Genomic DNA, 25,118 nt, shown 5'->3' with positions numbered 1-25,118 from the left:
AATGTTAGAAAATTGATCTCGATCTTTTTGATTGTATTGCAATTACGCCGCGACAACCAGTCGTCAGTCTCGATTAATTTTCTTGGATCGAACGATACTCGCAACTCTAAGCATCTGCGTAACTTTTTCAGATCGACACCATACTCAAGGCTTTCCAACTAACGATAGATTAACCTACCCAGTCAATTAATCTAACTCTTTTTTCTTTTTTTCTTCTTAAACTTGAACAAATACATTCGCTACATGCATTTTGCGTTCCTTCTGTTCCATAGACTGAGAACTTGATTTTTCAAGCGCAATTTAGCGTCATCCGCGAGATTCATGCTCGACAAGTGACACGCTACCTACTGGAGTTTTGTCCATCGCTGCAAACATCGCAACTCGCTTCGTTCATCCGTCCCGTCAGATCTATCTCGTCGGTTCCAGATCAACCTTTTTACACGGGATTCAGCCGACACGACTTATCGATCGTGACCGTTTCTCTTTACAGGTTACCAGATCGAGTGGGAGGGCAACTGGATTCGAGTGTTCCGCCCGGACGTCGAGTGCACCAACGGCATCATCCACGTGATCGACGCGGTGTTGCTGAAGGACAGCGACGTGAGGGTGACCGGTGCCGCGTCGGTCACCAGCCTGGCATCGCACTTGATCATAATCCTGGTGGCCAAGTGGCTGCTTTAAGGACGAGTCTCCACCGCGAGTCTCTGTCATAGGTGCACCTAGGAATTTATTTCGGGACCGTCTCCGATCGTCCTCGTTCGAGAAACACGTGCAGTCCACGAGATTTCGGATCTCGGATCTCGTCGTCGCGAGGAAATCGTCGAACGTCGACGATCGTCTGTCCTTGTTCCGACTCTGTTCTCGAACGTTCGAAGGGATCAGAGCGTGGTCCGCGATCTCCCGAAGTGCAAGCTGCGCGAACTGTGGGTTCGTTGCTTTCGTCTCGCTTTTGAAAAAAAAGAAAAGAAAAAAAGAAAAAAAGAAAAGGGAAGGAAAGAGAATAAATGCTCCCCTAAATGTGCTCCCTGAAGCGAAGAAACCGAGGCACGACGGATCGGGGACGATCCTGAATGAGAGAGCGACTTCGTGTTGTGACTCTTGGCCTGATCCACGCGAGAGGATTTACCGTGATTTCCGTTTCGATCAGCCAAGAGCCTAACCGACCGATTAACAAACGTGGACGAAGCTTAAAACGGGAAACGTACTATTTAGCAGTTTCAAAGTCGAATTACCGTCGTCAGTAACGGTTCGCTACAGAACGTGCAGGTGTTATTACGGTGTAACGATAGAGATTCGATATTGATTTGAAGTTTTATCGTGTCGATAGGAATCGTCTCGCGAGGATCTTCGATGAAATAAATAAATCTCATCGACGAGACAAAGAGGAAGATGAGAAAACGGCGATCGCGCGAATTAGAGAGTACGTCGCTGGTCGTACCAAATGATTAATTAACCGTACCAACTGAGTAAGTAATTTAGAAGAAGACGAGAAAAAGAGAACTTTACGAACGAGAGAGAACGAACGTGGAGGTGGAGCAGAGATTTCGGGGAACCTTCTTCGAGTACGAGGGCAACGAGGGTTGGCGGAGTTCTTTTTTTTTCTTTTTTTTCTTTAGAGCAATTCTATTCAATTTCTCGTCACGCCGACAGAGAGTAGCACGTTTCTTTCGACTTTGTCTTAGCTTTTTTCCTCGATTCAAGCTTTACTGACTTTCGTGTAAATTATACACGACTGATTTTACCTAATGCTGGCGTTCCTCTTTTCTGAACGACCTAGGATTACACGACCATACGAAAGTTCCACTGTCGAACTATCGAACATTCAACCTTTGTCCTTTCTATACAGATATATTTTAGATGAACACGCAGGTGCATAGGTGACACTTGTCTAACGTGTCCCGCGTTTAACGTCAGTTCGGATCGAACGCCGTCGATCATTCAGGCCATAAGAACCTCTTTTTTCGTACGAACTAACGTCTCGCCTAATTATGGTACTTCAATTTCATTGACAATGATACGCTATAGTTCTGTGTGTATGTATGTATGAGCGTCATTTCTCTTGGCGTATAAATTGCGCGCCGAGGTATACGAGTCGCCATCTTGCCGATATCTCTCGAAGAATCGAGTGAAAACTGGCTCGATAAGAATGATATTATCTACACGCACGGTCCTTATTGATGCTATATTGGGAAACTGTATACTCTAATTAATAAAAATGTAATTTGAGTTACTGAAGTATAATTTTTCTCGAATTGATAAACGTCATTGATCGTAATTCTTTAAGCTACTTCAAGTATAGCAGAATTTTCATTCAATTTAGACATCGATTTTCCGAGAGGATGATCAAGTTGATTGATTGTATGTCGTATGGTTATCGAATAATTTCCAAAACGAATGACAATTTTTTACAAAAATAGTTTGCAACAGTAAAAAAAAATTAGACTATTTAAATGACGAATTGTAGTCTCTCAAAAATACAAAATTGTGTCTCAATAAATGGAATGCCGCTATAAATTTAAACCAATTTGTTAGGTGAGTCTTTCCACATTGAGAAGTGACTAGACAACCCAAGAGACAGAGTTATCCTCCCTGAAAAATATTTAAATGAGAAACAAGAATGCAGTATCCCACTATAGTAGTCTATCGGGTCTAAAAAATTCTCTTAAACTGAAGGAACGAAATTTTTCAAACGATCAATCGACATCGTTGCCCTTCGACGCGCTGTTTCGCGCTTTGGACGTGACTTCCAATTACACTTGCTCTCTCTGTATCATATCGTATTACACTGTCTACTTACTGATAATACTGCCACGTCTCATTGCAAGCCGAATCGTGCTTGCGAGCGAGTTTTTGTACAATTATCGTTGAAAGAAGCGGGAGCTTTACCCAGTAGAAGTGATTCGATCACATTCCGACGTTGTGCAGACTGTTTGAACGAATTTCCGCCATTTTTGAGGTACTTTCAAAACAGAAGTTTCTTTCTTGGTTTGAAACGTTCGCTGTTACCACGATTATTTTACTTGTTGTAAAATTTTAATTGCAAATATGTGTATTGGCACGACTGTCATCGTGTTTCTAAATTTGCAATTTTTTTTTCTTTATACAAAGATTGAAAGAGACTGGAGAGATGGGTCTTGAAGTGAAAATAATTGTTTTAACAGCAATAAATGTATTAATATATCGTGTTTGAACTGACTAATTAATGTATTAATGTCTCGTGTTTGAACTGACTAGTTAATTATAAATTCAAGTGAAAAACTGTGGTCCTTTTGTTGTGCTTCGCTATTGTGGTATCAAAGTCTGAAACGAAAGCAATCCTGTTTGAACTATTCCAACGAGTAATAAATGTACAAAACTCTGAAACGAAAATAGAAATAATAAGTACGATACTTAAGTATGAATTTTCATCCATGCTGCAATTATAATTGATTTTTTTCAAGTTGCAAGATTGGGGATGAAATGGAAAATATGGGATACAAGTAAATTTATAAGTGATTGCAAACACTGTTACAAGAAAATTGTACGAGAGAAGCTTTTGTCTTGCAATTTTCCTCTTTCACTCGGATACTCGTTCAAGCAGTCTACACAACACGTAAAATACTCATTCAGGAACTTTTTGTTTTTTTCTTTTTTATCGACTGTACAGTGCTATATAAAATATATCTATACATATACATTATATAGGATCATCTGTGTCAATGCACCGTGTCACAATCGAGATTATTCCCCGGATTTGTATATTTTGTTTCGACTTTCGCTGTTCAGTTTGATCTTTCGCTGTCTCGCATCCTCCACTCTTTGACAACAGTCTCTAATAACCAATTACAATTTAGCGAGTAATTCTACTAACAAATTAAATAATATCTATATACATACGCAGTAGCGAGGGATTGAACTGCAACCACGTTATCCAAAACCAGAGGAAAAAAACCCGAAAGCAAATGACACATCACAGTTCCATTCCACCATTAGTAAGAGCTTAGCTAGGTGTGTAGAAGTAATTACAAGAATCGCGCGTGTCTGTTAAAACGGAGAATAGGTACAACATGAGCTATGAGAACCATTAGAGACCAGATAGAAGAACCTGAGTATTCGAGGGTGAACAAAAAAAAACGCCTCGAAATTACATTTATCCTCCTGCAGGATAAAATAGAAAAGGGGGGAGGGGAGGGGGGGGGGAACAGACGAGTAGAAAATAGCGAAAGAGTCGTTCAGCAATCGAAACGCCGAAACTAAAGAAAACGAGGGGGAGCGATGAACGATCGGATCGGTCGGGTTGTTCCGGTTGTTTTGCGCGCGTTAGTTACAAAAAAGGAAGGAAACATGAGAAAGAAACAGAAAGAGGACGAAATATAAAAGACTTGTAATTAAGAGATTCATTCAGCAACCCCGCACTTTTCTCCGCGAAAAAAAAAAAAAAAATGGAATAATGGGAAAAAGGAAAACGGATTAAATAGATGAATTCGATGTTATACGTGTTGATATCAGTCTATACATATATATAAAAAATAAAAAAGGTAAATAAATATAAATAAATATAAATATATAATAAACAGAGAGATATATTGACGAGGAAAGAAAGTACGATTGAAAAAAAAAAGAAGACGAAAAGGAACTGAGAGATAGAGAGATATAGAGAGTACGAGAGAAAGAGAGAGAGAGAGAGAGAGAGAGAAAGAGATAAAAACAGAAAATATAGTACTATCAAATGATACCTTAAAACTTGTTGTTGGGATGAATTGATATTATGAATTATTATTATTATTATTATTACATATATAAATATACATAAACTCTAAATAAACCACTGTTTGTTCGTTAGACGAGAACTTAAGATTGAAAAGCGAAAAAACAACAAAAAAAAAAAAAAAACGAATAAAATAAATAGCGAAACTCTATTTCCTCGTGTAGATGCGTCTTTAATATTCAGCTTGTTCAAGCGTAACGCCGAAACGAAAAAAAAAAAAAAAATCGCATGTTCGCAGCTATGTCTGGGGTTGTAAATCGTGTGAATGGAAATGCGAGAGACAGGATTTCGAAAAAGGGAATGTCGTCGCACGGAACTCCGCGAAAGTGTCACACACACGCTAGAGAAGGAAAAAAAAAACAGCATATCCGACGTTCCCTTGTGTTCCTTCCGACGTTTTCTTTTAACGGAATCTGGCGAACCCGTTTTCGTCACGTTTTCACGGCTCGTACACTATTGAGCACAAATTTTTGAACATTTCATACGATTTGATAGAAAACCATTGATATCTTTTTTGTTATTTCAGAGATATGGCCGAAGAACGTTTTTTTCTCTATTGTTGACTATGCTTATGCTTTGCTACGTTTAACTTGCTAATAAGAGAAGATGAGATAATTTCTTCATTTATAGATCGCCTATTCTTTTTTTTTTTTTTTTACTGTGTTGTATTGTTTCTTTTGAAAATAAGATATAAATGTAAAAATGTAAAAATCAAAGTTTATCTCCACGTGGAATTAATTTGTTATTTTAAAAAATGACATAGCTCTCAAATTATATTGTGAAATTATGGTTAAATAGATTTTTAACATTGTGAAGTTTGATTAATATTTTCTTTATTACTATTTCTTGCTTCACTCAATAGTTGTACAATCATACGCTAAGAACCATGGAAATTCTTTCCGTGATTTTTATTTCGTAACATATATTAAATATATTTTTGTACCTCATCAGTTTTTAACAATTTATCATTAATTTTTAATAACTTTAGTTATTTCTCCAGATCATTTTTAATGCAGTACTGAATCATTTCATCTGAATTTTACCTGTCGACAATAATTCGGAAATGTCCAAATATTTACGGTCAGTAGTGTGCACTATTTTAAACAGAAAAACATGACGAAAATCTTGGCTAACTCTGAATATATACGATAAATCTCGCGAATCGAAACGATGAAAAATCGTGGATCGGATTGAATTATCAAAAAGAAGAAGAAGAAGACGAATCGAGTGAATACACTCGAGATACCTATAGATTCAGTTGCATATCCAAACGTACAGCATACAATACGCCTCTCAGCTCTTTTTTTTGTCAGTTTTGCTGTGAAAATGAAGAGAAAAGTCGAAGAATTTTGGAAGTTGGATTGAGACATATGTCGAAAGTAGCGATATATCGGAAAAATTGTACAGTTCGACGAGAATATTCCCTCGCGATTTCAAAAATCACCGGGGGAGGGTGTCTCGTTTGAAGAATTGTTGCTATTTGAAAGGGATCTTTAATTTTAAACAGAACGAAATTTTTGGTACTAAATAATTGTATAATCGTCATGAAGCACGTGATACGAGTAATAATACATATTAGGGAAGACAGTTACACCAAGTGATAACTGTTTTATTATTAAAGAGAAAAAAGGAACACGTCTTGATCTTAAGAATCATCAAATTGAAATTTCATGTAATATAATGATTGGGAAATATATGGTAAATTATAGGGATTCAAATGAAATTTAACTCATATCAGAGTTTCGTTGGAAATCTCTTTGTCCTTACACAAACTTGTCTTCACTTTGTTACTGTCCCTTCGTATTTTTCATGACACGTTCGATACGACAAATTTTGATACTTGAAATGTTTACACGAATAATAAGGAATTGAAAAATATAATATATACATATATATATTTATATATACACATTAATTGTGAATAATTAAAAAGTACTTGATTTGTGAAAACCGCTCTTTGATTCAAGAAAATTTCAAGCAAACCTCGGTGTCTCTTCGTTTATGCAAATTAAAGAATTCCTCGAAGAGAAGGGAGAATTCGGAAACTTCTTTAATAGTCTAAAAGTGCCATTTACATTATATCAAAGAAGATGATTTTTTTTTTTCCATGATAAACGTACCAAAAAATTAAGAAATCCTCGTTCTATAAACTTGAAGTTCGAGTAAAAATTGAAATAAATGTTCTCAACTTGTAGAAGAGTGCGAGAAAGTTGAATAGTCTGCAACGATTGATTGAACAGTCACCGAGGATCTCGTATTTTAGTCCGCTGACCAAAGAACTAGGCGTGTAAAGCAATCGACGATTCATTTTTCTCGCGTTCCTCGATATTGATTCAGTTCGTTCTTCGCGTGATAATTGATCGACAAATTGATCGAAGAGAACTTCCTTCCACATGATTATGTACATTTTGTAGATATGTACGTTTCTACGACAGGGAGAAATGCCATTGCGTTTGATAGTCAAATTTCGAATCGGACTTGTCCCCTACGTCCCCAGAATATTCGTTCTCAGCGGTTCTCGTTTATTTCAAATTCATTCGTTCGTGAACTGATAAAGAAAGAAACTAACATTTGCTCTTGAGCTTAACCGTAGCGCGTTCGTTCGCAAAGGGGATTTTCATATTTCGAAAACAAATTATTCTCAATAGCAGACAAAAACTTTTGTAAAAGTGGCAAATTGTTATATTATTCAGTATTGCTTCTTATGTATAAAATTCACTTTTACAATGAAACTTAACTTGCCTGTCCTCGCAACGACCACTTGATTATCTAGAGTAGAGCGACATTGAATTTGAAATATTCAAATAGAGTCGCAAATATTTTAATTACATTCGAATTTTGATTTACGATACGAGGATAATGGTAGTCTCCCTCGAACACACTACATTTTGATTCTGATAAACGTAAGGGAAAAGAGATTCGTACCAATCGTTCCTCGAAGTAATCATTTTGTCACTGTCATTGTCACTCTGTTATTATCATTATCGATTTTAAGATACGTAAGAAGTTATTGTCTGAATTATTAGAAACTAGCGGTAAGGCTATCGCTCGCAGGAACATAGACGAAAATAATCGCGAACATTCAGCTCCGTATGCACGTTTCCTACTTAGGTACCTATACATCACACGTGTCTATAGAGAGTAATTCTCAAGTGGGTCGCTGAACTTTGAGAAAGTATTTTAGTGACGCTGAGGGTGAATTTAAATCTCGCGTAACTAATTTTGAGCTATACTTCGTTTACATTATTTACATATTACATCCACGAAACAAACTTTAAATATTAAATTGTTAAAAATAATGTGAATTTCTTCCAAAACGAACATTTATTTAGTATCTATCAGTCTTTCTTAAATCGTGAAATTTCTTCCTAGTATAATTTGTATAATTTTTTAATATATGAAATTAAATTACTTCTTATTTCTCACTTTAATAATTTTGCAATTATTATTTCATTACGTGTCCCAAAAATATTATCCAGAAAATGTATCAGCTATTGAGCTCGTAGGACGTTTACCACAGAACACGTGAAACACTGCACCAAAGTTTAGCCCTGCATAGAGACGTTTCTTACACCGAGCAAACCTCGATTCTCTCCATTCTCATCGTCGTGAATCCTTTCGAGTCGCGCGTTTCCTTCAGCCACGTGTTTGCCATTTGCATTTATCTTACCACGGACGATCACGATTGTCAAATTTCTTCCGATCAACATCGGTCACAACGTAGCAAGGATTTTTCTTTTTTCCCAGTTATTCGCAACCGTGCAGCAGGTGATTTAAATGCAACTAGTAACTACCGTACATGGCGTCGCGTAACGTGAATCATTATTAAATAAGGGTAAAGTAGCTGATAACGAAATAACATACGAAAGAGGAGAGAGAAGAACGGAGAGTTTGTTCTTTTCTGAGAAAAAAAAAAAAAAAGAAAATCGCGGACGATATGAGAAAACCTAAGATACAATAAGTGATTTAATATTTTAAGCGTTGGATATAGGTCAAGATTTAAAAAAAAAAAAAAAAAAAAGCGGGATTTAACTAATTGAATTTAACTAATTAAATTTAAATAAGGATTATTTATTAGCTATTATATATATATATATTATATATATAATATATAAATATATATGTATATTATATACCTATATTATAGTAGGGAAATCAAATTTTACGTACCACAGAGCTATTTGTACAAAAGCCAATTTTTATTTCTGTCGTTCTATCATGAATTGATGATTGCGGTCGCTCGATATTTCGATTGCCAGGCAGTGCAACACACGATAATCGTTTAGGTAATACATACACATAATATACATAATTATATTTTAGATAATTAACCAGCAGAGGATTCTAGTTTTCTTCTTATAGGTCTTAGGTGTACGTGTATTACATTTGTCTGTATCTTCAGAGTTAAACGTTAAGTTCCTTTTCTTTCCTCCCCTTCCTTTCTCTTCTTTTTCCTCGAAATCACGCGGGGGACAGCAGAGAAGCCTCTTGTGTAAAATTTTTACGAAAGAATTCGCGCATTTCGAGCCACCTGAATTCGCAAGTGTGTGTGTGTGTCTGTATTCGTTGGGCGAACGACGCGACATCAGTGCCGAATAATAATAATAATAAGATTATCTCTCAAAAGTACATATAGATAAAAAGTACATATATACATAAAAGTAAAAATAAAAGGATAATGTAAATTAAAGGGAAGAAAAGTTTTTTGTGTTTCTTAGTCTATGAACATCGTAAAGAACGGAAAACGGTACTTCGATCGTCGTTTGCCCGATCGTTGAACGATCATGTCACTTGTATCTCGCTTGACTACACTGTGTAGATTGTGGTCGCTTACGCTGTATGATTTTACAAAGAATAAAGAACACTTATAAGATAGTTTAAGTGGGTTTCGTTGATTGAAGCGCGTTTTCGCGTGAACGGAAGCGTATATCGTGTTTGAATAATTTTTCAGACCTCGCGTCGCGAAATCACACACCGACATTTACCAAGCAAAGTATATACAACTACGAAATTATTTTAGCATGGTATACACGTATTTAGTAACGAAACGAAATGTCCACGAGTCGTTCAAGAAAGAAACGCGAATATCTATATGTTTTTAAATTTTTGCATCGTAAATTATGATATTATTTTGGCTGTATAATTTTACAAAAAATAAAGAACACTTACGAGACAAGTTTAAACAAACGTTTATTCATTCTTTCAGAGAAAACTCCCCGCCTGACGCAATCGGGCTACCCGATCACTATTCCTATATTTCCAGTATCCATTCGAACTCACCTATTTCACCAGACCCAAATTTGAAATACTCGTTTCTCGACTCAGCTCTTATAATGACGAATCGAATCAGGATCCCAAAATTGTAATTTGAAATGTTTGGATTCCCGCAATTTTGGGTCAAGTTTGAACATAAGTGATTAAGATGGCTTTTAATTCTGTACTTTCCGTACTGAATTCTGTTCTTCCATCTCCGGATTCAAAATGATTTTCGTATTTTTTAGATTATAAAGAAAAAATTTTGAGCGGAATAATAATGTTTTATAAGTTCCAAAGATACGTTCGCATTAGATACATACATAAGTGCACAACGAGCTTCTCAAATACAAAGCATACTGTACGTGGCAAAAAATTAACTTAACGGTGAAAGTTTCAATCTTGTATTGTTCTATTTTTAACTGCAATCTTGTATTGTTCTATTTTTAACTGCTAAAATAATAGATAATAATTGCATTTGATCAGAAAACTGGATTAGTTTCATCTTTATATATTTTTATCATTTTTCACAAATCGTTCTTTATTGTATTAATATTATTATTAATATTATGTTAGAATAATTTTATGTATTCGATTTCTTATCGGAAGCTTTTACTTCGATTAGATAAAAGCTTTTCCTTTTTCTATTTACAAACATAATACTTAATATTAGATTATTAGTTAAGTTTAAAATAAATTTTAATTTTTGACTATTTTTAAATGTGATATTATTGAAAGTATTTATTATTATTTGATACTATTTCATAATCATACAATATATATAAATTTAAATAAAAAAAGAAAAATATAAATCCTCCCCGACGGGGAATCGAACCCCGGTCTCCCGCGTGACAGGCGGGGATACTAACCACTATACTATCGAGGAATTTCTGTGAATTTATATTTTTTGAACGATATTATTTTTAAAAGTTTTATGTTATTTTTATTTTTTAAATTATAAACAATGTTATCAAGGATTTTGTATTTAAAACTTTTGTTTCAGCTAAGATATCTTTTTCAAAACTAAATAAATTTATATCTACATTAAGCTTCGTTTTATTTGTGACAACTTATGTACATCATTTAAGAGGCAAATGTATTTTCTTTCTTTTTTTATTTTCTATCAATATTTCTATACTTGGCATATTTTAAATTATTCATAAATTAAATTATAATATCATTCTTAATATTTCTAACAAATGCAAAGTCTTTGTAAATTTTTTCTCATTTCTTTCTTTCATATTATTATTAATTTCAGCAAATTACTCATTAATAGAAATTAATATCATCATGGTACAATTACAGAGATATTTCCTGCTGAATAAATAATAAGACTAGTATTGCTCTTCATTATTATTATTACAAAATTTTTATATGTGACATGAAATAAAAATTACTAGAAGGACTTTTTAGGTTATGTAGGTTCAAACGAAGAAAGATGGCGTATATGTAAAATTCTATGATATTAAATGTGTGGTTGGGTTTGTGTCAAGTAAATTGGATTGTGGAAGGTTATGTTCGTTGTAGCCTCAAAGAATAAAATATTGTACTTGTAGTGTTAAATTTGTTGGAAGTATTGTTAAAAAAATTAAAAGCTATAGAGAATATTGATTCAGCATAAAAAATAATAATGAATAACTCAAAAAACGTAATTCGTTCATTTTTCGGTTTTAGTACGTTTGTTTTTTTTCTTTATTGCATGAAAGTGTCAAGTGTACTAAGTGTACCAACAGCCCAAAACATTATAAATGTAATGAAAAATGATACCGAACTCTCCTGTAAAATACCAACATTTTTGTACGAAAACAATATTATAGCAGATTGTCATGATGTAGCATATCCTGAAGGACAGAATATCACTTATCAACATGATTTAAAGTCCATGAATACTTTTTTATGTTTGGCATTTTATGATACAATATATAAAGTCTGTCACTCTAGTCAACATTATAAGTATCTTACTAATATGACTACGTTTTACTCATATATCTATGATTTCTTCCCTGGAAAAGAAGAAAGTGACCAAACTATGTTTTGTAAAAATATCAAGGATATTAAATTTGCATATAAAAAAGTGGAACCATTGTTATCACATGTACATTTGAATAATTCTCATACATGTTATTCAATATGTTTGGATATGTCAGAAAAATTTGTTCCGCTTTGTGCAATACTAGCATGGAATAAAAATATTGATGATACAAAACAAATAAATACGAATTTAGAAAAAGAGCCTGAAGATGTATTGAGTACAAAGATAAAGACAAATCACGAGACAGAAGAACAACAGTTTCAAGTAGCAGATAAAACTTTTAATAGAATGTCAAAAGAAAATACTGATAATACTAAAAGTAAAATAGATAAATCTTCCACTATAAATGTGTTATTACCAAAAAAGCAAAACAGTGCTAAACCTGTTGTTAAATCTAATACCAACAGCTATAGTAACAATCATCAGCAGATTGTCACATATCCAACAGAAAAAAAGATAGAAACAAATGTTGAGAAAGCTGATGTTCCTGAAAATTTAGGCATTGCATCTAACACTGATGATAAAATTGGAGATGAAAAAGTAGAAACTAATCCAGATATAAATAATGGAGCTGGAGGAAATATAAATGATGTTAATGAAGATGTCAAAACAAGTACAATATCAGAAAATACACAGGATCATCAAAATCCTGTTAATGAAGATGAGTGGAGTCAGATGGAAAATGACAAATTACCTATTGGTATGATTTACTTAATATATTTAATTTTTCACTTTTATATATAATCTATTAAGCATTTGAATATAATATTTTATTTTCAGATCCAAGTGATGGAACTGATCAGTCCATTGATACAGACAAAAAACTATGTATGAAAATATTTTATAATTTCTAATATTTTTATGTTAATATTTTTGTTTATATTCAATGTATATTTTTACAGTAGCAGATCAAAATCAACATATACCAGAACCTTCTGAACAGAGAGATATTATACCTCATTATAGCATTAGGACAGATGAAGAGTCCCATTTTTTTACTTACTTCACTGTAGTTTCTTTAATCTCAGTAGCTGCGTACATTGGTTATCATAATAAACAAAAAGTAATTTGTTTATTTTCTTTTAAATAGCTTTATTTATTCATGGCTTGTAAATTTCGCTATTAACGTCTTGATATTTTAATATTGCAGATATTAGCTATTGTATTAGAAGGACGAAGATCACGAAACAGCCGTAGTAGACGACGACCAAGCACTGCTAATTATCGTAAATTAGATTGTACACTAGAAGAAGCAGTTACATCACAGTGTAATGCAAATGTGACCCATGTCATATATTAATGCATGTATCCAACTTTAAAGCTGTATAATAGCACTTGTGTAACATATTTTGTATTCAAGTATACATCCATTATAATATGAGTTTATTTTTGACAAATTAATTCTTTATTAGTGTTCCACTAATTGTTATCATGTTAGAGTTCACTATTACTAAATGATATAGCATCAAGATTACAATAGATAGATTTTTAAATTTTCGATTTATATGTTTTTATTTTTAATGATTTTTCAATATTACTTGTAATTTAGTGTCTTAATTCATTACAAGTACAATAAAAGATTATTTTTATTTTCATTATATTGGTATTATATGAAAAGAAGAATGTTAATCTTATTTATTTTCGAATATGTAATTAATTTTGAACTTGTACTAATATTAATCTTATATAATTAAGAATACGTAATTTTACAGTTTTGAATATATCAAAAATTTTTATTTGCTATTTGTCATGAATCTCCTTTCGGAGCTGAAATTTATTTTACGAAAAAACATACGCATAATATATTTCCAATATTATAATCTATATTTCAGAGAATAATTTCAATATTTTCCAATAATATACATTAAAAAAAAAAACTGAATTAAATTGTTATACCAAATCGAAAGCAATGATGAATGTAAATATTAATATAGATCAATGAAGTACTGATTAAAAAAATGTTATTTACATAATATAGGCTTTCAATTATTTTTTTAACGAATGCTGAATGCAAACATGGTTCGTGTAATATCTCGTTCCTTTTTTTCTTTTCTTTTTTTTATTAGTTTCTAATTAATTTTTTTTATTAGTTTTTAATTAATTTTACTTTATTCATTTTTTTCCACCGGTTGTTATATTTGTTCACACAAAAGCGTTGTATAAGCATACGAGAAATAACACTAGAATTTTATGATACGTTTTTGCAAACAGTTCCTTCGATGATATATATATTGTATATTGCAGTATTAATATACTCTAGTTCTAATTTTTATTTTCAACACAGCATGTGACTAAATGTTATATTCCAAGGAAAACTTTATAATTCTATGTCACACATTCGTTATTTCGAAAATTCGAATGCATTAACATTAATGTGAGACATATCTAAGCAATACTATTTATGTATATGTATGTACTAGATTTAAGTTCTCTCAGTGCACAAAATATTCAGGTGTTTATAGTTATATCTATGTATGTATATCAAACCCGAACCATTCAATTATTGTATATTCATCGAAACTTGTACCAAATTAATTTGTCACGATTGCAAATACCGTCCACTTGTACACACATACGATAAAAATATTATTGTAAGTTCCGACATCGAGTATGTAATAAATTTCGTACAACAAACTGAACATTATTGTACGTATACATTTTCACAAGGATATTTTTCATTGTGAAAAGATTATTGATCGAAATGATGAATGTTTCCTCATTTAATAATGACTTTACATGTTTTTTTTTTTTCAGAAATTTAGAGTGACAATATCATAATTCAATGCACGTGTAATATAGAGCAAGTTGCTGTAATGCTGTAATTATTTTGAACAATAACACGCATTTTTGGTTTGTTGTAATATCCAATTTAAATGTGGACCGATTCTTGTGAATATCGAAATAGCAGCAGTGCTACCACATTTGTTTATGTCCGAAATTATACCTGTTATAAAATAAAAAGTCTTGTACTACTTTACATACATATATAACATAATATAATTTCTAAAAAGTTTATACGATTTATATGTAATAACATAACAGCGGCAAAATTATCGATTACGGCTATTCGAATAAACTTATAAAAATTGAGAAATAATGTTATCGTAAATGATGTACGTACCGACTAGATCATACACTCCCGCATACGAGCGATATTGCACCGAAGAACCTACATCGTTCTGAAAAATATATTTTATGCATAAAAGTCGTTGCAAAATTTTATCACGAAAAGGTAAAAAGAATAAATTACTTTTGACTTATATTTGATAAATCTTTCCTCTAAATCTCTTTATATCTTTTGTGCACTCGAGCGAAAAGTTTCTTTATCTTTAATGTATATAATTAGAGAGTGTCGATATCATATATAAACGACGATGAAAGAGTTTTAACGATAAGTTAATATACCTCGCATACGATAGAGCTTCCACCTAATACTCCAACACAACCTGAATCGTCGTGAAAGTTCATAGAATTTATGCCAGATCCAATACATTCCTCGCGTCCCAAAATTGGAAGGCCTAATTTTCGCGGCCGGCAAGTTTGATTATTGTTCGTGTCCTCTCCTGTGCTTAACGTCCATCCAACCAAAGTTCCAACCTGTCCAAGATAAGTAGAACCTGAAAAATGTAATACACATTTTAATAATATTGTTGTACTCTACAATACACGAAGGATCGAATTTAATGTCAATCAAATCATTATTAATTATAAATTTACCAGGATTTGGCAGACAAATGGGCGATATTCTTCTGTCGAATTTAATCGGTTGGCTCAATTTTATGAGCGCCAAGTTATGAGCGTGTGATTCCATATTATACTCTGGATACAAAATCAAAGATTCAACGCTGACGATGGTCGACGATGTATCCAAATTGCATCGATCGTATTCTCCAAACGATACTTTTACTTCTGGCGTGGTTACACTACAAACAACATCAAGTTGTCGTTTTTAATTAACCAGGCAACAATAAATCATTTTTATTTTCGCTACGAACCCAATAAATGGACTAGCCGAGGATAAAACGTAACGATCGTTTATTAGAGCACCACTGACAAGTAATTTCGATTTCACATGAATATTCGCGAGCCAGGGGAATTCGTGAGACTTTGTATACTCTCCGCCGAGGAATCGCGTTTCACTAGATCGATTTGGCCTTCCGCAAACTGCAAATGACAAACAACAAGTTAGAAAATAAGGTGTAAATCTCTCAATGTACACGACGAAGAAAGCTAAAGCGTCTTCTTACGACAATTGCCGCAAGTTCTGAATCTGCCAAACAGAAAGTCGAGGACGCCTCGCGTCTGTCCCAATTCGTCTTCTTGCACGTTCTAACGAAAGCAACAGACAAATCCTGAAGTACGCTTACATTTGGATTAATCTGAATTTAAATTTGTACTGAATCGAGTCTGAATTACTAAATTGGCTGTGAATTTTCATGCAATTTTTGTGCTAAATTGGTCAAATCTGAAACAGATCATAGATTCTTATGTATTTTTATTAAAGATATAGCAGTTTTTACAAGTTAAAAAGTTTTCCATCTACATTTCATTTTCTATCTTTACGATACACTGTTTGTATAAGTATGAATATAAATTTGCATAAATATTCACAGTCTAATCATCGACTGACAATACGACACGGATAAAAAGAAAAGAAAGAAAACAATCGCTTACAGATGAATTAAATTTACTGCAGTGAATGGACCTCGAGATGAGCACCAACAGCAAACCACAAACGAGATGTTCAACGAAATTTTGTAGCTTCATGGCTTTTCTTTCGGCTGTCGAAACGACACTGGCCACGACTAAACGGTCGGTTTGTTTTATATAGCGGGATTATCGTTACCCGCATCTCGAAGAGTACACAAGGTTTTTTTCTTTTTCTGAATGTCGAACGCACAAACGTGTGGTTCCTATCGATATCGATGGGCATCGATCTTGTTTCTGCTCGTTTCAGTTTCGCTTGAATTACAACCGGTCGGTAACCGGTTGCTCGATACCGTTAGGCTGTTTCAGACATCGTACGACGGGCCAATTCATGGAAATGGAATACGCCTGACACGTATAGTATCCGATTGTAAGCTTTCATTTGCATATGCTTCGACTTGAAGAGCAAACACGCGTCCCCCTATCTTTGTGCACATATGTATGTACAAAGCTTTGCTAAATGTAATCGTTTCTGTCGAGTTCAGATCGAGTATAATTGAATCGTGCCGATCGAATTGATTACCTCTGCTTTTCGTGAATCGTTGAAGTTTGACAATTATATTTAATACGAACCTGATGAAGTTGATTCATACGATTTCTTATTCAAACAACAGAAGTTCACGTTCAGACATGTTGTTTAATTATAAGCTCGACGTTCTTTTTTTTTTTTCATTAATTATTTCATTTTTCCTTTATTTGAGGTTTAAATTCGGCAAATCGGTTAAAATTTCGTACTGAAGCAATTGAGTAACTTTTAAAATCTCGAGCGATCGTAAAAAGTTATCATTTAATTATTCTTTCGGAACGACTAAGTGAAATGTGTGTTATTTAAGAAACTGTTAATTATTAATTTTTATGATACATTGACTTGATAAATGAGAGTGTCGAATAATCTGCGGCAAAACCACAAATCTTTGTCCGTTTTTCACATACTTTTTAAGTAATTCTTACTTAAATAAAGGTTCGAATCGGACATTGCTTACATCTGAGTATGTTTTCAAAATGATATTTGTCAAAAGTCAATAAATTTTTGCGTAGAAATTATTTTCTACGTGAATATTTAATACAAGTAGAAATACTTGTATTTATTCCTGTGCAATTCTTTCTTTACAAGGATAATTAATATAATACAGAGAAAAATCTATTGCTTTCCACAACTCCGATCCTAATTTTGTTCGCAAAAGCATCCCTCTCGCGAGTGGTAAACTATCCAGTCTATGTATCGAGTGACTCTTGTGTAAACACCAGGATATCCTGCTCGAGCACATCCATTTCCCCAGGATACTACACCTATAAGCTCGTATTTCTTGTCTTCGCGTTCGGCTATGAGCGGTCCTCCGCTGTCACCCTTTAAACAAGAAAAAAGTTTGTTTCCTCTTTTCTCGTACAATTCCTTGACGGTATGATTGAAAAAAAAAAATATTCCTTTTTTTGCAAGAAAATTCCAATCTTCGAGAAACGTGAGTCACGAAAACAAATTTTGCTCAATGTCTCCAAAGTGCCAAAGTTTTATCCATTATCTATTCGATAATAGCTGCCGATAAGAAAATTAGAATTTACCTGACAAGAATCTTTCTGGCCATCGAGATATCCAGCGCACATCATGTTATCAGAGATCATACGTGGACTGTAGCTTGTGTTGCGGCAGTCCTGAAGGCTCATAACCGGTACCTCGACTTCCTGCAGCAGGCAAGATGGCTTTCCCTCCTCGTGCAAGGTACCCCAACCGGACGCGATTGCTTTTGTCCCAGTGTAATCCTTATCTAGAAGCATTAACGTAGCCCGTATATATATATATTCTACGCAACGATGAGAAAACTGCAGTGTATATCGGAACAGCAAGAACAAGAGCCAGATTGTAATTGCAATGTGTCACAGCTAGCTGGGACGTTTCGTGTTCGAATCATCCGTTTTGGATCCACTTGCACTTTTACGACACGAATTACGCAATTTTCGAGTGACGATCGTCGCCGACGTTCTTGCATCCACTCGTAGACTCGAAATAAATATCGCGAAACGTACCCGTATATTGACTAATTTCTACCTGCAATTTAGCCACGCGATAAATCAGTCAATAAATAACGCAACTATTCACTGGGATTACGCGACGATGTATTCATGTAGGAAAAAGAGATTATTAGTCAATTGTACGCTTTGACAATAGTTGTTATAAATAATAAAAGATGAATCATTTAATAAATAAATTATTTGATATGTAAAGTCGCATTTTCGAAATGGAGATATGTGAATAAATAACACTTACAAGTTACACGATGTTATAGAAGATCAATCTTTTCTTTCGATACGATCGTTTCGCTTTAATACTATTGCACTAGCTATTGCTCTGATGTTATTGCATCAGTGATGCCATAATTTCAGAAGATGGTCATTCGTATTTTTTCGTTGTGAAAGTTTATGCTTGTAATTGGAAAATTAATGCAGTGACATCTCATAGACTTGAACTCGTTAAATAGCACACTGCTAAAGTCGAGACGACTGTAGTTGACACATGAATTTATTACGTCTATAAATGCCTGGCGGTGTCTAACGGTAGGAATTTGTTCACGCTTCCCTTCGATAAGAGGTATGATCTCAAAAAAGTTGACTAATTTTGGTCGTCTAAGTTAAAGTTTGATTAAATGCCACAGATGTGATTTCAACATTGATAGCATTTCGACGATCAAGAAATTAATAAATATCTTCCTCGTAGTGTTTTCCAATTTCAGAGGAAGATTTTAACAAAAGAAAGTAAAAATTTATGATTTAAATTCAGTACCTACCTTCATGCAATTCGTATAACTTGCCAAAATTAATTAACTAACAGTGACAGTGAAATTGCTGTTGTAGGCACAGTTTTGACGGTTTTATAAATTATAACTTACATGCACCGAATACATTTTACAATGAATACATTATTTCAAGAGATTAGAAATTACTTGCAAAACTTGCGCATGTCTCGGAAGATTAATGATCATTTTGTTTCTTGAGAAAGTGTTTGATTGTTAGTTGCTAATAATGTTAATAATAAAAGTAACCCACTAATATTGTAAAATTTATATATATTATAGTTATAAATATTATAATGTTAATTCTTATTATATAAAATATATAATATATTTAAATATATAAATATATAAAAATATATTATAATTAATTCTTATTATATTATAAGAATTTTTATTATAAGAATATTATATTATATTATAATATTAATTCTTATTATATTATAAGAATATTATATTATATTGTAAGAAAAAGTTGAACGTACCTCTTTGGGATGGCAGACATATTGGCCTTATAGTGTCGCCGAAAGGTACTCTTTCGTTCAGCCGTAAAAGAGCGATGTCGTTATCGAAATTTAGGAAGCTGAAATCACCAGTTTGCACTCTGACCACGTATCTGGTCTCAGACCCTGTCTCGGTACACCTGTCGTGTTCACCGAACGTAACCTTGATCATGAACCACATGAACCTAAAAACGGGACTAGGAAAGCTGATCGTGCTCCTCTGGAGAATCAAATCATTGCTGGTAATCTAAATCAGAGACCTCTCTTAAATTAAAGTTCCAACTCTTTAAAACTAGAATTTTATTTTACCTCTATCAGTCTTGCAATTCTATTTTGAACATTGTTTATGAATAAAATTACAAGCATTTAGCTCGCAGCAATTATTATTCACGATATTTGAGATTTCTGAAATATTTGCCGCTCTATTAACATTGAAATATTCGTCGTGTTAGTATTCAGAAAATTCTTTTTCACAAGTAAGCATTGAGTAATTTAAAAAGCATATCACATTCATTGTTGATCAAATAAATTATGTAACAATATACTGGTAAACGAATGTACCGAAACTTCAAAATGTAAATATATAATTCCGTAATTTGTAATAATGTGCAAATCACACGCGATATAGAGATTTAATTGTTGCATGTGTCTGTTTTTGAATACTTACCCTTTAACACAGTGAGCCGCAGTGAGAACGTAGCGATCATTAATCAACGTTCCGCCACAGTAAAATTTGTTCAAATACGAAAGCCGGGCCATCCATGGGAATTCATTCATACGAGTCGTTTGACCACCGACTATTCGACTTTCTTCGTTTCGTAAGCCGCAGCCTAATAGTAATTGAACAATTAAACGTGTTAGTAGCCTTTAGGCCAGATTTTCTTAAACGTAGTTAACGGTAATGAAAGATAAAATAATAATTAGCATTTGTTAAGAAAACACTTACACTGATATTTACGTGTATTAAACGTGTTTATATGTTTAACATCATGTATGAATATTCAATACTCTATTGAATTATTTACGAACGATGATTGATTGAAATTAAATAATGATTCGTTGACGAATGTTACGATGAAGAATTTAAATTTTCACTCACTACAGTAACATGGTCCAGGTGCTTCCAAGGCAGACGGTGGTTTGTTACCAAAAATTCCAAAGAAGTTTTTCACCTTCTCGCCGAAAGTGGTTGCCTGAAAATTCATGAAAATGTAAGCTAAACATCATTATTATTCAATATAAATTAACATTCCTTCCTTAAACACGAAAGAATATCGTAATTTCAATTATTAACTATCGCAAACCGTACGCAATCTGCTTGCACCAAGTATTTAAATTTTCATACAATAGATCATCACACACTTCCGTTTCCATCAAATCTACACAGTTACCACGAATCTTAAAAAAAAAAAAAAAAATATCGAACTCCAATGATTCTACAATTCTCTAATTCCAAAATTTCCATTTTCTATCGTATCGTAGAACTTATCATTTCCATTTCTATTAATTTTAATGTGGCGACCGATGGAAATTTTATCAAGCAGACGATATCTTACTTGACGTGTTCCTGTGGCCAGAGATAGGGCGACCAATAATCCAACGCACCGGGAGAACCTCATTTTCCGTGATCAAATTCAGCCCGCGTTTATTATCCGTGCGAAGTTTCACGCGTCACGTTCCACCAGGAAGGATTCTCTATTGAAAGAAGGATCCGCCGGCGCGGCCACTGTCAGGAACGAGTTACCAACATGTCCCCGGCTGGGAGTTACTGTCGCCAGTGTCCCACGTCGACTGAGGACGACTCAGGTCGAAGAAGTATGTAATTGCTATTCCAGAAGAGAAGGAGGGCACGACCGACTGGTCGGCGACTGGACAGTACCTGGCCAGTTCGGGTTCACGTTCAGGGTCGAATTACCGATGACTGTTATTGACCGTCATCAGGGTCACACGCCGGGCTTTTCAACGGTTTTCATCGATAACTGCAGTTTCATTTTGTTAATTTCTTTTTCTTCTCGTTCCATGCGAACCTGGTCACACCTACTGGACATTATATTATCACCAAACTGTGAATATTTATGCAAGTTCATATTTTTGACTGGATAGTTAAGAAAACGGGAACCTAATTGATATTTTGTGTGATATACGCATTTCATGTAATTATTTTATACCTCCAAGTTTTCTATAAACGTGAAAGAGTTTCTACTTTTGGCGCAGTTATTGAAATTACTAAGAAATTTGGTGGATATTTTTGTAGATTTGTGGGAAACTTGAACGTATAAAAGTAAATAAAACTGCATAGAATATTCGACGCTCCCTAAAATATTTTATTACAAAAATCACAGATTTCTGGAAAATATCGTTACATAAATCAATACGCCACAAGTCCATTTAAGGTAATAAAAAAATATTTATTGATATCCAATTTTTGTAAATTTAGAAATAATTGCGTATCATTTAATTCCCTCTACAATATTTATAGATTTATCATTAATTTATTTGTCTACGAGATTTTATTTAATCCCATCTATTTACATGACATTACATGACACTCAAGGAAAAAATATTTTTCTCTGAAACTATTTTCTCTGAGACGCACCCAAAAATCAATGCCTCGTATATATTATGCAAATTCAAACGGAGAATACGTTTGTAACAAGTTATCTGTATCTTATTATATGCAAAACTTTTATTATACATACCGGCGCGTCATTCGATACCGTTGAACCACGATATTTTGTACTAATAACACGCCGTCGATTCGAGATAGAGATAAAACAGTTCGAGGCGTCTGTCGAGGTCTGGTTTTTCCACTTTCGACTAAATTACGATATATTTAATCGTTGTTTGCCACTCATCTGCGATCTGAAATGCGTGGTAGGAACGTGAGGTAAGATTTTTTTTCACGGTGCCATCGACAAGAATTCACTTTTAACGCTGCCTCTTTTCCTCAGAAATAGTTGTCGAATGACGTCACATTTACGAGCGAAACGAGGGAAAGGTTTTTTGAACATGCTAATAAAAAAATTTTGAATGGCGATTCGCACTTTGTATTGAGAATCATTGAGAGGTATATTTTTAATAGCAAGAAAATACGAAATTTTTAATTTTGCTGCTGATAATTGAGATTAACTCGATCTATTATCATAATTCAGAGTGATAATAATTTAGAAAATAAATATTTTAATTTGCGAAATGGAAAATTGAAATCCATTTTGAAGACAGTGGCAATATTCAGGCGAAGCTGCTGAATTAGGATTGGATATGTTACTTACATTTACACGGTAAACGTAACATCATTCAATATTAGACTGAAATATGGTACAGCGCATCAATGCACATGTCGTCCTGATTTCAGTAGAATGTTAGCTTCATTAATTTAAACGTGGTTCGACAGAAAACCGTTACTGATCATTATTCCAGCAACGTTCGTCTGCCATCCCATGCAAACAAAGAAAAGGTATGTTACCAGTTCAAAGTTCGAATTATACAATATTCAATATATATTATATTTCGCAGTTAGTTATATTATAGAAGAAGAAGTCTCGAGAAATAATTGCGTCTTGTTGAAAACAAATAAACGATAAATTTAATTTTTATTCGAGCTTATTAACAACTTACAATTAGTCAACGAAGTTCGTCTAGAAAATATGAATTCGTCTACAATTAATCATTGCCTTTTAGTAACATTAAAATTTAAATACTTTTTAATTTCTCTACCACTATTAAATAATTATTCTAATATCGCAGCTTTATTAATAATAATAAATTATGTACAGGATAGAAAATAGTATAAAAAGTCGATCGCTTACGATATACTTATTGTTGTAGTAGTTTCTAGCCTAGAAACAAGAAATCACAATTGTTGACAACGATTCCTTTCTATACAATAATTTTTTCACTGATGGAAAGATACGCTTGAATTAATAATAATCCAAAAGAAATGTCACAGTCAATTGTGAAGTTTTAAAATATTCCTATGTTTTATTATTAATTAGTATATTTTATATCAACTTTCACGATAATTTCGTGAAAATTTCTATAAAATATTGCTTCCTGTTCAATTATTTTGTACAGCTATAGTTTCTGATGATCGATCGATCTTCTTTAACTTGTACATATACATCCTTCTTTCATATTCGTATTAATCCAGTTCAGGTACCTAGTTACTCTGGTGTATACTCCAGGATATCCCGGTCTACCGCAACCAACGCCCCAGGACACTATCCCTGATGAAGAGAATCAAAATTAACAAAAATAATACTAAAGCAGGTAGATATTTATGGCTCTAAGTAAGTAACAAATACATCTTATTAAAACAGAAAAATATACAGAATAAAAGATAAGATATACAGAATAATTATACAGAATAAATAGTACTATATACTTGAAAATATCAATTTACTGTTTGTTTATTTATTTTTGCTGCAGCTCTAAAAAAAAAAAAAAAAAATGCAAAAGAATATGGAGATGAGAAATTATGTAATTTTTTAAATACTCGAATTTTTTTAAATATTTCGAACGTTGTGAGATAAACAGGATATGCTGCGTTAATTTCTCACCAACTATTTCGAGTTTGTCGCCTTCCTGTACGAGCAGAGGCCCGCCACTATCACCCTGACAAGAATCCTGACTGCCTCGACCGGCACAGACCATGTTTTCCGTGATTCGATTCGCACGATACTTCATTTTACGACACTGTATCAAACTTAATATCGGCACTTGGACCTCGTGCACTTGCCCAGCAAGCATTCCACCTTCCGACGTACGACCCCAGCCTACCACGGTGCCTTCTTTACCAGCCGGATCACTATCTGGAATTATTTTCATAAATTCACGAAAGAAAACGAAGAGAAAGAAGATTTGAAATTTATAATTTTTACTGTAGTAGATAGTTTTATAGATGTAAGGCAATGTACTTTCAGAGATTTAAAAAATTTCTCGCAAATGAAAGATTCTGAATTCTATTGTATTATAAAATTTTTCCATTCCCTTTGCTTTAATATTTCTGATAAAAATTTTATGTTTAATCGTCGACAGTTCTAGTGTAGGGATCAGTCGATCTATCACATTTAAACTGTCCAATTTATTTCTTA

At 33.4% G+C, this 25,118-nt stretch overlaps 5 protein-coding genes and 1 non-coding gene across 10 annotated transcripts in view; 2 read left to right on the top strand and 4 right to left on the bottom strand.

Moving 5' to 3' along the window:
* The window catches only part of LOC122527418 (fasciclin-1-like), a 31,291-nt gene extending 26,851 nt beyond the window's left edge, over positions 1-4,440 (top strand). For both annotated transcript variants that reach the window (XM_043651588.1, XM_043651589.1), the window contains one exon: positions 491-4,440. In XM_043651588.1, the coding sequence (XP_043507523.1) occupies positions 491-681 (191 nt within the window). In that variant the 3' untranslated portion in view covers positions 682-4,440. The remainder of the gene's footprint in view (positions 1-490) is intronic.
* Positions 4,441-10,814: 6,374 nt separating this feature from the next.
* Trnad-guc lies at positions 10,815-10,886 on the bottom strand. The gene has a single exon. It is a non-coding gene; the product is annotated as a tRNA-Asp (tRNA).
* Positions 10,887-11,408: 522 nt separating this feature from the next.
* LOC122527425 (trans-Golgi network integral membrane protein TGN38-like) lies at positions 11,409-13,429 on the top strand. Of its 3 annotated transcripts, none has more exons than XM_043651615.1 (4): positions 11,409-12,732; positions 12,813-12,860; positions 12,941-13,095; positions 13,183-13,429. In XM_043651615.1, the coding sequence occupies exons 1-4, from the start codon at positions 11,631-11,633 to the stop codon at positions 13,330-13,332; spliced, it is 1,455 nt and encodes a 484-aa protein (XP_043507550.1). In that variant the 5' UTR covers positions 11,409-11,630; the 3' UTR covers positions 13,333-13,429. The 3 variants fall into 3 exon arrangements, with proteins under 3 accessions (XP_043507550.1, XP_043507549.1, XP_043507548.1); XM_043651614.1 differs by having other exon boundaries at positions 11,410-12,732; positions 12,938-13,095; XM_043651613.1 differs by having other exon boundaries at positions 11,411-12,732; positions 12,935-13,095.
* A 683-nt stretch (positions 13,430-14,112) lies between these two features.
* LOC122527426 (vitamin K-dependent protein C-like) lies at positions 14,113-17,469 on the bottom strand. Its single transcript, XM_043651616.1, has 7 exons — positions 16,707-17,469; positions 16,280-16,361; positions 16,028-16,196; positions 15,750-15,955; positions 15,438-15,649; positions 15,154-15,211; positions 14,113-14,976 (listed from the first exon to the last, which is right to left on the bottom strand). The coding sequence occupies exons 1-7, from the start codon at positions 16,797-16,799 to the stop codon at positions 14,855-14,857; spliced, it is 942 nt and encodes a 313-aa protein (XP_043507551.1). The 5' UTR covers positions 16,800-17,469; the 3' UTR covers positions 14,113-14,854.
* A 92-nt stretch (positions 17,470-17,561) lies between these two features.
* Positions 17,562-21,834, bottom strand: LOC122527427 (trypsin-1). Of its 2 annotated transcripts, none has more exons than XM_043651617.1 (6): positions 21,582-21,834; positions 21,125-21,218; positions 20,693-20,855; positions 20,008-20,222; positions 18,300-18,502; positions 17,562-18,087 (listed from the first exon to the last, which is right to left on the bottom strand). In XM_043651617.1, the coding sequence occupies exons 1-6, from the start codon at positions 21,642-21,644 to the stop codon at positions 17,905-17,907; spliced, it is 921 nt and encodes a 306-aa protein (XP_043507552.1). In that variant the 5' UTR covers positions 21,645-21,834; the 3' UTR covers positions 17,562-17,904. The 2 variants fall into 2 exon arrangements, with proteins under 2 accessions (XP_043507552.1, XP_043507553.1); XM_043651618.1 differs by having other exon boundaries at positions 20,008-20,210.
* A 2,219-nt stretch (positions 21,835-24,053) lies between these two features.
* Positions 24,054-25,118, bottom strand: part of LOC122527416 — a 40,040-nt gene continuing 38,975 nt past the window's right edge. The window contains exons 22-23 of the mRNA XM_043651586.1: positions 24,585-24,836; positions 24,054-24,251 (exon numbers count right to left, since the gene is read on the bottom strand). Coding sequence (XP_043507521.1) covers positions 24,130-24,251; positions 24,585-24,836 — 374 coding nt within the window. The 3' untranslated portion in view covers positions 24,054-24,129. The remainder of the gene's footprint in view (positions 24,252-24,584; positions 24,837-25,118) is intronic.

This window comes from Frieseomelitta varia, unplaced genomic scaffold, assembly GCF_011392965.1.
Source record: "Frieseomelitta varia isolate USP_RPSP 00005682 unplaced genomic scaffold, Fvar_1.2 scaffold_217, whole genome shotgun sequence".
Lineage (NCBI taxonomy): Eukaryota > Metazoa > Arthropoda > Insecta > Hymenoptera > Apidae > Frieseomelitta > Frieseomelitta varia.
Note: the sequence above shows the minus strand (reverse complement) of the source record. Positions and strands in the feature narration are given on the sequence as shown.